The sequence below is a fragment of the Sinocyclocheilus rhinocerous genome, unplaced genomic scaffold (genome assembly GCF_001515625.1).
Source record: "Sinocyclocheilus rhinocerous isolate Xijiao unplaced genomic scaffold, SAMN03320098_v1.1 scaffold1285, whole genome shotgun sequence".
Classification (NCBI taxonomy): Eukaryota; Metazoa; Chordata; class Actinopteri; order Cypriniformes; family Cyprinidae; genus Sinocyclocheilus; species Sinocyclocheilus rhinocerous.
Genome location: NW_015645559.1, coordinates 1259777 through 1272808, shown reverse-complemented (window position 1 = coordinate 1272808; position 13032 = coordinate 1259777). Strand labels below are relative to the sequence as shown.

Here is a 13032-nt window from a genome sequence, read left to right as displayed (position 1 = left end):
TGATGAAAGAGCCATTATTATATTCTATGCGACATTTGCAGCCTTCCTTCCTGTAAACGCTTGAAAATTGTGAATATTAGTGGCGGAGGGCGTGTCAGTTTGTGTGTGCATCTGAAGGTGAGAGACTGTTTTATCTCAGTTCCCATGATCCCCTTCCCCCTGAGGCTCCATTCATCTCTCACGGTTTCCAGTGGGGTATGTCAGTCAGTCAAACCTGCTCTCCAACAGGGTAAATACATTGCGTCTGACCTGCCCCAGCACACATAACTGACCTAAAACCATGTCATCTCTGCTCAATGCTGTATTTACAAGTGCTCTGCAGCATGACTTCATTTGAAGACTACAGTCATGAGTTTCTAGTTAGTAGTTTTTGTACACCCACGCACTGCAAAAAAAAAAAGACTTCTTAATTAGTCTTTTTTTTTTTACTTGATTTCCAGTAAAAATCTTTTTAAAAAGATAAATTTTTTGAGAAGCAGCACTTCACAAGATGTTAAGAACTGTTAAGAATTTCATAGAGTGCATTTTTAACACAAGTATATTTTATCTTACTGAACTGGCAGTTTTTTCCCACTTGTTTTAAATTATTTATAACAAGTGCTCTGCAGCATGACTTCATTTGAAGACTACAGTCATGAGTTTCTAGTTAGTAGTTTTTGTACACCCACGCACTGCAAAAAAAAAAAGACTTCTTAATTAGTCTTTTTTTTTTTACTTGATTTCCAGTAAAAATCTTTTTAAAAAGATAAATTTTTTGAGAAGCAGCACTTCACAAGATGTTAAGAACTGTTAAGAATTTCATAGAGTGCATTTTTAACACAAGTATATTTTATCTTACTGAACTGGCAGTTTTTTCCCACTTGTTTTAAATTATTTATACTTAAAAGTATAATAAATAATAGCCGATTATACTTGGTCCCATATAACACCCCTATTATACTTTAAAAGTGAAAGGGGTGGTTGATTGCGATTTCACTTTTTTTAACGTTAGTTAGTGTATAATGTTGCTGTTTGAGCATAAACAGTATCTGCAAATTTGTGGCGCTGAAAGTTCAATGCAAACGGAGTTATCGTCTTTTAAAATTCAGTTTAATGCCTACAAAAACGGATCGTAGGGACTACAATGAGTTACTTCCCGGGTTTGTGATATCACAAACCCAGACAAACCCCGCCCCCGGGAACACGCAACAAAGGGGGCGAGGCCATGCTGCGCTGCTTTAGAGAAGAGGAAGAAAACTAGGGGTGCACGTATGAATCGCGATTCTGTCTTCTAACGATTCTAATGGATTCACTAGTTTCAAAATCAATGTTCTAAAGCAGCGGTTCTCAATCCTGTTCCTTGCGTCCCCCTGCTCTGCATCTCTCTCTCTCTCAGTCTCTCATTCAGATCACCAGCTCAGCTCAAACAATGAACTGTTCCATTTATACACTTATTTTCACATAGCTATGAGAAGAAGCGCGTGCGGTTGCCGTACTGTATTAAAGCTTTAATCAGGAAAAAACATATATTAAAAGCTAACAGAAGCAGTAGCATTTACAAATAACAGCGTATCTAAAAGTATGAGACAACAACAAACAAAAAAACATACCTTTAAGAGCCGTGCTTGCCAGAGGCGGACAGTAGTGAAGTATTTTTACTCTGCTGTAAAAGTACTTTTCAGGTGTCTGTACTTGATCAGAGTGTTTTTCTTTAGAAAACTTTACTTCACAACATTCCAAAGCATAATATTGTACTTTTTACTGCACTACATTTCATATTAAATATCATTTAATACTTAATTACATTAGAAATCTATTACTTTCTTACTTTTACTCAAGGATTTTAATTCAAAGATTTACTTGAGTGCAAGAAAGTACTACATTTTTAATGTTCTTAAGTATTAAAGGAAAACAAACAACAACTTTTATTTATGAAATGAAGTGCTGTAAAAAGTATGACATTATGCTTTGGAATGTAGTGAAGTAAAGTCTTCCAAAGAAAAACACTCTGATAAACTACAGATACTTTTTAAATTTACTTGAGTAAAGTAAAAATACTTCACTACTGTCCGCCTCTGGTGCTTGCACAGTTTCTGCGCGATCCTCTTCACTAATATCCTCTGCATCTCAATCGGGCTCAAATTGATAAGCAATATAGATGACGCCATTGTTTACAATACAACCGGAGCACATGCCGCTGAGGTGAGGGGCAGGACGTTTAGACTCGCACTAGAGGCGGTTTAGCCAATCACAACACACTGGACCATCTAACCAATCAGAGCCCATCGCGTATTTCTGAGGGAGGGGCTTCATAAAACCAGGAAATGATCAGCACGTTTATAGGAGAAGGGACAGAGCGGTGTGGAATAAAGGTAAATTATGTGAAAAATAATGCGTTTTCTTAAAAACAAAGCATTAACACGTTAGACTGCACTCCATAAACACAATCAAGCCTAGAAAAAAACAGTCAACCACCCCTTGAAGAAATCTGCCAGTGCAGTAGGACAAAATACACGTGTGTTAAATATAGGATTGGGTATCGAAAACCGGTTCCATTTTAGAACTGGTTCCAAATTTCCAAGAACCGGGTATTCGATAAGACGCGTGCATTTTGATTCTGCTTAACGATTCCTGCGTTCGCATTTTAATGTGATTAAACGGAATCGGAATCGATAAAATTCAAATGATACCCAACCCTAGTTAAATATGTACTCCCTGAAAACCAGTCTTGTCAAGAAATAGTTTTTAAACACATTTTAACTGTAAAATTATTTTTGTTTTGTTTTGCAGGGACAGTGCACATAAATAAACATTACTGTAAATGTGCTATTATTCAGCTATAGTTCCCCTGGAAAGAAAGTCATAAAACAAATATAAAATTAAAATTATGAAATAATTTAAATTATAAACATGCCAAAAAATGCATTTTTGTTCTAGAAAGTATTTGTAAAATATTTGTTTTATATTTTTATCACTATTTTTCCTTGTTTTTTAATAGACATCTAAGCATCCTTAAAACCGTATATTTGCTAGAAAACTACAAAATTGTGCTTTGATTTTCAGGGTATGTTTACACAACAATGTACTTAAAATGGAGACGTTTTTCCTTTACTTTTTTTCACATACAGACCAAAACTATTTCAAAACGTCCTGTTCACACGGTCACTTTGTAAAAAAAAAACACAAAAAAAAAACGTTATGCTCCTGCGCACATACATATAGACTAAACATGTAATATGTATGCGCATGACATCATCAATTTCACTAATTCTCATTTTGGTAGATTACACGGAGACAATAATGATATCATTTTCAAAAACTTGCACTTTGAAACCCGTTTTTCAAAGGTTCGCGTTTTCAGGCCCCCAAAATGCATTGCCGTGTAAATGAATGCCCAAAAAGTATCAAAAGTTTTCTGTTTTTAGTTAAAAATGGTGTCATGTAAGATTTTAAGAATTGTTTTCAGAGAACATATTATCCAAAAAAAAATTTCTACTAACATAAATCTAACAAAATCTTGTGAGGTTTATGCTTTAAACAGGATCTGTTTGCCACTGGGGTAAGACATTAATTCAAGATATTTTCTAAAATCAAGTCTAATAATATCTCATGCAAATTTGCTCTCAATTCAATGCATTTTGTTTTAAAGATACTGAGATTTTTCCCTCTAAAACACAACATAAATACATAAAGATAATGTTTGCAGCATATATCTGAGCAGCAGCTTCATAAGATATGAAATGTTTATCATATATAATCGTAATGTATTTTAGCTCTCCGGTTGAGTTTCCAGGTCACAATAGTAATTAAACGGGTGTTGGTGTCTTTGCACCTTTATAGATGGAAGCACGTTGCCATAGCAACAGCTTGGGTGGACACACCTGATAATAACGGGTGTGAACGAGAAAGCAGAGAAGCCCATTGTTTCTCGCCTTTTCAGTTGCATTTTTTTCTCTTTTCGTCTTTAATTCTCTCTTTTCCTCTTCTCTTTATGTGTGCCTGACGGATACGCAGAGCTCCACATTTTAATTAGCATCGAACTTTCTGTTGAGACCTGAAGAGAGTGAATCATCAAAGGCTCGTTTTTGTTTATTCCTCGGTGCTATTCTCGGCAAAGTTTGTCTCCAGAACTCTGATGAGACAGACTGTTCCCCTCGCGGCAGTTTGGAAGTTACCCATTAGCCTTAGGGAAGAAGATGAGTAAACACTTTCATTCTTGGTAAATGCATATCTCTCCCCACTCGCAAAGCGCATGAGAGACACAGGAAGGTTCTTTGTCACAGTCAAGGCCTCATTTGACATAGACTTTATAAGTCCTGTGATTCCCTGCCATAAAAACCCGGAGGTCTCCACAACTTGTGTCAAAACAAGCTCCGCAACAAGCCAGTCAGAAAGAAAAGAGAAGCGTTTTGTTTAATCTTCCTGTATTTACTGGTCCGGCTGTATTCGTTGGCACAAACTCAAACAAAGGTGGGTTTATTCTGTTTAGCTTTTGCACTTCCATATATTTATTATACACACCCATATTTTTTCCCTACTTAAGAAACGGGCTCTCTCCTGCGGGGTGTTCCAGGTACGAACATCAACAAGGATCAAACGACTCAATCTGTGTGTGTTCATGTATGCCGAGTCTAATGTGACCTGAAGGGAGCACACAGCTTCTGTTCTCAGCGCTGACAGCTGAAAGTGAAATTCTTGCATTGAACCGTGTTCTCTGTTAGCGCTTCAGGGCTGTATGATAGCTATGAGCATGGTGAAATGTCTTCCTGAAAACATTTCATATTTGCTCAGTCAATATATAAAATATTAAATGTATGCATTTGATTCCCAGGAAATGCATGAAGTAATGTAAATTATTCAGTTAAAGGGTTAATTCAGTGGCTGGCAAGATGGGGTTTTAATAAAAGTTGGCTGTCTGTACAGCAGAAACATTTTTTTTTTGGGTGCTTCATGACTAGGGAAAACAGAGAAAAAATTGCTGTGGTGAAAGGTGGAAAAACTTCAACACCCACAATGCACTGGGCTTGTTCAGATTATCTGTGAGTGGAGATAAAAAAAAAAAATGATCTGCTAACAAATAAATAGGGATATCTTGGTAACACGGAAAAATACACACATATATATATATATATATATATATATACAGTATATATACACACACAATACATATAGTCCATTTACTCATACTACTGACATTGTAACAATACAAAGCTGGATGAAATCTGTGAGTCTCTTCTGCTCACCAAAGTTGCATTTATTCATCAAAAATACAGTAAAAATAGTAATGTGTGAAACAATATTATTATTATTTTTTTTTTAATTTTAATACATTTTAAAATGCAGTTTATTCCTGATGCAAAGCTGGATTTTCAGCATCACTCCAGTCTTCAGATGATGCTGATTTCTTGCTCCACAAACTTTTTTTTTTATTTACAAATTTTTAAATGTCTTTACTTCACTATTGATCAAATTAATGCGTCCTTGCTGAATAAAAGTTATGACTTGGTTTAGAAATGGCCGAACATGCATTTTTCATATGCAAATACATAGTTGTTTTATTCCATGCATTACTATCTTGAATGAAAGAAAGAAAGAAACAAGCTGGATCTAAACCGAATAGAGAGAGCAAAGTGGACATCAACAAGATGAGGATATATGAGGGTCAGCTACAGTAGAAGCTTCACTGAGATATACACACTAAACTCCAGCGTCATCAGAACACTCAGATGTTGCTACAAAACAAGACATCTGACACTGATCAGAAAGAGTTCAAATGAGCAAAAGAACAAAGATTTGTTGGTACATGCTTAGAAAGAGAAACTAAGATTCATCTATGCGTAATACTAAATGAGCTGTTGTGTGGGAGCACTTTATGAGAAGCGCTACAAGCCAATAACAAAGCACAAGATGAAATTTCACCTGAATATCAACGTAAACTGACTCCTAGTATGCAAAAAGACTTCACAGCTGCATGTCATTCATTAAATCAAAAGTCATTTGTAACATTATAAATGTGTTTACTGCAACTTTTATAAAATTGCGTCCTTAATGAATAAAAGTGCTAATTTCTTTTAAAAATATAATAATTTCATAATGATTCCACAAATCCCTTTTATTCCTTTTAATCAGCCATGTATAATGGATGTATAAAACTATTTAGCCGCATTTTAAATAGCCTATACAATGTTTATTTCTCTGTGTACATTAACTGTTTTAAATTTAAAATTAAACCTATTTTAAAATAAAAATAATGGGATAAATAATGCAGTCTCTTATATTCCAGGTCCAGGATGGAACATGAAGCAGAGAAGTACCAGCAGCGACTGAAAGCTATAGAGGTACGTCCCACAGAAGCCATGTTTGTATTTCATATATCATTATATGACATTTCGAACCCGTCAACAGCGTGCAGTGGATTAATTTAGCATTTAAATGACAGCGCCGCTTAAGCCCTGCAAACAGTGTCACGCGGAAACATACAGACACATCCATCATATTAGAGTCTGCTGCTGTTTGACAACACTTATTATTGCAGTACCTGTGGACTTCCAGAGGTAGCCGTTACGAATTGTGCTTTTAATAGAAACGTGCATGAAAACAAATAGACTGTATTTGGTACACTCTTAAAAATAAAGGGTTCAAAAGGGGTTTTGACAGAAAAGAATTTTGGGTTCTACAAAGAAACTTTCAATGAACAGTTCTTAAAAGAAACTTTTTATGTCTGTGTGAAGAACAATTTAAATAAGCTTTTTCAATGACAAAGAGTCTTGAGTGCAATGGAAAGGTTTTATGGGTGTTAAAGGTTCTTCATGGATCCATAGAATGCCAACAAAGAACTTTTTATTTTTAAGAGTGTACAGCATGTCTCTCACAAACACACACATGCATGGAAACTGGTGTTAGATGTGTTCACGACTCATTCTGTGGCCCCTGAATTATTAAGTGTGATGGAGTCTGTCCAGACCAGGTAAAACTACACCAGACAACTGCAAAGACGCTCTACCCATGAGTCTCTTCACCTGCTCGGTGTTATACGAAATATTCATGTCCTCTGAATGCATTATAGTATTCATTTCAAGTCATGATGACCCTCGGGTTCAGTGGGTGATTTTGTCTAAAATTCAACATTTATACATGTAGCACCAACATTGAAAGCTTACGGTTACAGAGGACAACTCTGTGAGTTTAGAAATACAATCCCGGTTGAGAGATGATACTTTTCTGCAGACACGCACACTTGTATCACAAAGTGTTGTTTTTTTCTTTCTTTTGCATTTTAAAATTACATATACTATACACTGTTTGGGAGGAGATTCGTTATCACTAAAAGAAGAGGTATCACATATATTGGTTATTTTAAAATAATTTAAAAATGTGTCGATTTGCTACCTACGGAAGAGGATTAGGGCCAAGAAATAATATAAAAATAAAACCATCTCGAGATTAAAGTCGCTAAATTTCGAGAAAAAACTCGTTAAATTTCAAGAAAAAAGTCGAGATAAAATGTAGAGTTTAAACCCATTAAATTTCGAGAAAAAAGTCTAAAAACATTGAGAATAAACTCAATAAATTACGAGAAAAAAGTCGTTAAATTTTGAGAAAAGAAGTCGAGTTGAAATGTTGAGAATAAACTCATTAAATTACGAGAAAAAAGTCGTTAAATTTCGAGAAAAAAAGTCGAGATGAAATGTTGAGAATAAACTCATTCAATTACGAGAAAAATTTTAAATTTCGAGAAAAAAGTTGAGAATAAACACACTCGTGTCATGTTCATTTAATCTCGTTCATCTCGTTCTATTTTAATATATTTTAAAATATCATTTATTCCTGTGATGGCAAAGCTGAATTTTCAGCATTATTACTTCAATCTTCGGTGTCACATGATCAGTGTTGGGGAGTAACTAGTTACATGTTATGGAATTACGTAGTTTAGTTACAAAATAAATGTATTTGTAATCAGTTACAGTTACTGAGTTACTTATGAAAATGTTAATGATTACAAAGGGGGTTACATCTGAATTTTTTTCACACACACACACACACACATACAGTAATTGACTTCTTTCATAAATTGCATTGTCTGCTCTAAAATATGAGACCCAAATGTTTCAGGAGTTTAGTGCACAGAATAAGACACATGATTGTTCGATAACGGTTTTATTTCCTATTTGGGTTGATGTGTATGCTTTATTTTTTAAGATCAACTGTTTTTCCCAAGGCATTGTTAAATGCCAGTGTTTCCTGGGTCTGTACTTTTGCGTCCATTCGTTTTTCGTTTTTTAACCCAGAAATGAAATACGGAAAATGCGGTTTCTTCTTTAATGGTTCAAACACTGATGAACAGAATAAGCAGACACAAACTAATTTTCATTATTCAAAATTCGTATTTCATTAAAAATCGTAAAAATTATATAAAGCTTGTTTTTAATGTATATAAATGCTCAATTTAATTTCTACTTTTTTAGAGTCTCTATACAGACGCTAGCGCCCTCTCAGGCTACTGACGTGGCTACCATAACTGCTTTATGGAAACCTTTAGCTTCGATATTTTTATGATCTTAATCATTTTTCACGCCTAAAAACATGTAGCCTATGAAATACTCATTACATATTTCTTTGCAAATAGATCCTGGGCAAGTTCTACGGGAGTGCTAGAGGGAACGAAATGAAAGCCAGAGAAGGTCAGTTAAAGCAAAGACAAGGGACTTTGGTTAAAGCTAGAAATAGGACACTGGCGAAACATATTTTCCAAATGCTCCAGTGTGTATTCGTGTTTGAACCCTGGAGGTTTCTATTTTCAACGTGTTTTGTAACACTGATCAGTAGCCATCACTGACATTTTCTGTTGATTTCCTGAGTGGGCAAGCTTTTAAGTTAGAATCAACTCCAAGCCACAATTTTTATTCAGTTTTGCACGCTTGGGAGTCTCTCATTATAATAAACGAAGTGTAGCATGACGTAAATAAGAGATTCATTGTGCAGTGTAGAGCTTCATTCATTCATATCCCAATAGGCTATATCATTTCATGACGATAAATTTCCCAGGATTCTGCAGTCTATTTTAAAAATCATATTTGTATTAAGTCTCTGCATTGTTCCAAAGACAGCTCTAGTTCTCAACTGAACATGTGGGAGAAGCATTACTAAATTTGGCCAAAGAAAACTTGTTAAAATCGGCATTTTTCTATATTGTGCATTTTTCAAATGTTTATTAAAAGCGCAAAACTTCATTAACAAAAATCTGAAAAGAAGTCAATATTTTACTTTTTCAGACAGCTCTAATTTCAGTTTTGGTTTTCAGCATAGCATTTAAAAATACAATAACCATTCTTTTTTCGTCATGGTTAAAAAAATGACAAACGAATTGACGCAAAAGTACACAGACCTTCATGTCATAGCTATGCAAATATTTGATTTCAAAAACAGTATCATATTAAACTATTTCTTATTATGATTTTAAATCTGTATTTAACCTCAGAACGATCTCAAAGTTAAAAGAGGTTTTAAAAGCCTGATTTTGTGGTGACTGTGCTTTAAAATTAAATTATTATAATCTTAATTCAAGTGATGAAGGATTTTGAAAGTCTGACAGTAATCAGTGTTGAGTTCTACTGTAGGTTAACCCTGTTTGAAAATGGTTAACAGTTGAAAACATTAGAAATTTAGAAAAGAAATCAAAAAGTAATCAAATGTAATCAGTTACATTACTTTAATAAAGTAATTGAAATAGTTACACTACTTATTACATTTTAAATAGGGTAACTTGTAATCTGTTACCTATAACATTTCCAAAGTAACCTTCCCAACACTGCACATGATCCTTTCAGAAATCATTCTAATATCTAATATTATAAGTGTTGACTTTATCAGTCAGTGACAGACTGAAGAGTGCAGAGTAAGTTGCGATTTCATGCAAAAACTGTTGGTAGACGACGTCCCCTGACAGAACTGAAATGTATCAAGCTAGCAGGAAGCAGCATTAAAGCAAAGTGTGTGTCAGTATAAGAAGGAACATGTTAGTTTGTGTGAACATTCTGAAAAGTGTTTTATGTATACTTCAAGTCTGTGACATTTTCTGCTTTCAGGAGAAACGGCGGATACAAGAGGAACAGGAGCGAGCCAGGAGAGAGATTGAGGATGAGAGACTGAGACTTCAGCAGCTCAAGGTGTGCGCACACACACACACACACACACACACACACACGTTTGCCTGTATGTCTGTGACCCTGTTTTGCAGCCGGACACATCAGGTCACGTTTGTGTTAAGTAGGCTGCGTCATGGAGTGGAATTTCACAAATGTAGGCCTATATGCACGCACACAAAAAACTAAATGCTCAGAGTCACCAGAGCCACATGTAGAACACAAGATCATTCAGTGTATACAAACACACACACACACACACACACACACACAAAACAAACACTCTTCTTGAGAATTGAAATGTTATCCTAGAAGGTTTAATGCTTGTGTGTACATCTCTCTCTCTCTCACACTCTCTCACACTCCCCATTGTTTCCATAATATTTCCAGATTGGCGTTCCCTCTTCCTATTCCTTTTTGTTCTTACTCTGTTGGTTCCAAGACAAATTTTGTATACACTGTGTGTCTGTGTGTGTGCATTTATGGGTGTTTCTTCAACTATGGGCCCTTTTGTCCTTGTGGAAAAAAAATCTCCTAAAGCAAACTTTTCACACACACTACTAGTTATATAAGTGTATATAATGCATCACATCGCATGCCTGACAGCATCATTTCTCAGAAACATTACAGTCATTTCCACCACATCTCAAATCAAATCATTCATAAACATTCTTGTAATGAAACAAAATTTTTTTTATTTTTATAAATAGTATGTAATATTTTCACACTTTTTTTTTTAAAAGGACAGCTTTATTTATGTTGACTGCTCTTTATTTTCTGACAGCTCAAATAATATTTTATGCTTTTGATAAAAAAAACATGTTTTGGTAAATAATAATTCTAAGGTAAATTGAAATTATAAAACGCTAAGTCAATGTTGAATAAAAGTCTATGAGAAAAAAAATTGACGAAAGTAAGTTGAAATTATGACAAAATGTCAAAATGAGAAGAAAACATCATTAAAGTCAAATTTTTTGTCATTATGACTTATGATTGTGAATAATTTGTGTACAAATTCATTTTCAGATAATATATATCAGTATGGCTTATGATTATTACTGTTTATCATAGCTTTTAAAATATTAAAGATTGAAAGTCTGGGTGAGGGACATCGATAAAATCTATATATTAAAGACATTTGAAAAGTAGGAAAACTAAAGTAAGGAATTGTGACAAGTTTCTAAGTTTAAATGTGATCACAATGAAGTTGAAATGTTTCAGTATAACTTAAAACCACTGAAACATAAAAGTGGCCACTGGACAAAAAAAACGCCCTTATGATAAGTAGTATAAACGGTGTTTGTAGGGTTTCTATTTAGGGTTAATAATCATAATGAAATCATGCATGCAGATAAAGTTATCTCACAGCCCCTGTTGTCTTGTGTTATCTTACATTAGTCCTCATACATTTTCAGTTTCCATGGTGCACATCGCTTCCTGTGTGGCAGCTGGTGGCTGCACTTTTGTGCACATTATGGAGTTCCCCGTCGATCTACTGTATATGTCAGAATACACACAGCCGTGTTTTATTATTAGTCAAATACACTCTAGATGGTCCTGATATAACCTTTCAGAAATGTGTTGTTACATGTTTTTGCTGTTGGAGGTGGAATTAGCAGAGGAGTGAAAGTGTATTATGCTCAGCAGGAAATTTCATTTCAGACTTTAACCATTTGGCATTCTCTAAATTGTATAAAGGATGTTTTGCAGCAGAATTATTCACTCCAAGTGCACTGTAACTTTTCTACCTTCTTCAGATTTTTCTTAATTTAAAGACCCCATGAAATAGTTAGACGAACACTTTTCTCTTTTCTTTGTATTGTCTCCTGCTGAAACAGGAAGTTGAGGTGTTACATATCAAACAACTTGACTTTTTTCCAATCTTGACAGCTTGTACCATGGACAAAATCTAAAGACAAACACATACATGATTTGATCTTCTGTGAACTACTGTCAAGAAGTGTATTAATTGACCATCAACAATGTTGAGTACATTGTTAAGGTTTACAATATTTTGGGGGTTTTAATTCAAATACGTATTAGCCCTATAATTGGCCAGACAAGGCCTGCTATAGAAAATTATCAGTCAAAATGGTAAAATTGTCAACAACGTTACCCATATAGTTTGTCCATAAATAGCAGCTTGGGAAATAGCAGATAAGTTACACTGACAAAATATATCAACTAAAACCAATAGTTGTTTTATTGAGAAAGCATGTAGTTTTTACACTTTTTCCTGATATGAAATGTACCCTAAATTATAGAATATGGTTTGTTATGTGTCTTTGGTTGCGCTAATGCTCATACTCTTATTACACACATAACAAACAACAATAATATGCTTCCTGCTATTGCTAGTCAATGCTGGGTAGGAGGGACTTTGTTATTTAAGAGATATTATTAGACATAAATTTGTATACACAAATTTCTATCAGCAGAAAATGTAAATTTCGCCTACATCTGCTAGTTTATTTTGTCAACTTTTAGAAACACATTCACATATAGATTTAAATACATGGATTGCAAGCCACACAATTCCAATTTAGATTGTGTGTGGTCTTGAACAATTCATACCATGCAACAATTAAGCAACATCATAAGAATATCTAAATAAACAATACTTTTGTGAGCTTAAGCATAGGCCTGTCACGATAACAACTTTTTGTTGTGCGATATATTGCCCCAGAAATAACTGCGATAAGCGATATTATTGTCATTTTAAAGACCATTTTATGCCACTGAATATATAATCATAATGTAACGGCATAATAATGCAAGAAGGCCTACACACTTCCAAATGACAACAAACTTTAAATTTTTAAGAATATTTAGATCATGGAAATTAAATATCAAAATATTAGATATATGGTGACATTAATTTTGAAGTAAATATAATGGGCGATATATTGCG

The 13032-nt window shown here is 34.4% G+C and overlaps 1 protein-coding gene across 4 annotated transcripts in view; it reads left to right on the top strand.

Annotated features, from left to right (window-relative positions):
- Window positions 1–13032, top strand: part of palm3 (paralemmin 3) — a 49990-nt gene that overhangs the window by 26035 nt on the left and 10923 nt on the right. For 3 of the 4 annotated variants that reach the window (XM_016510502.1, XM_016510500.1, XM_016510501.1), the window contains exons 2-3: window positions 6263–6317; window positions 10065–10145. In XM_016510502.1, coding sequence (XP_016365988.1) covers window positions 6270–6317; window positions 10065–10145 — 129 coding nt within the window. In that variant the 5' untranslated portion in view covers window positions 6263–6269. Of the gene's footprint in view, window positions 1–6259; window positions 6318–8605; window positions 8661–10064; window positions 10146–13032 lie in introns of those variants that run through there. The other variant, XM_016510503.1, reaches the window with a different exon arrangement.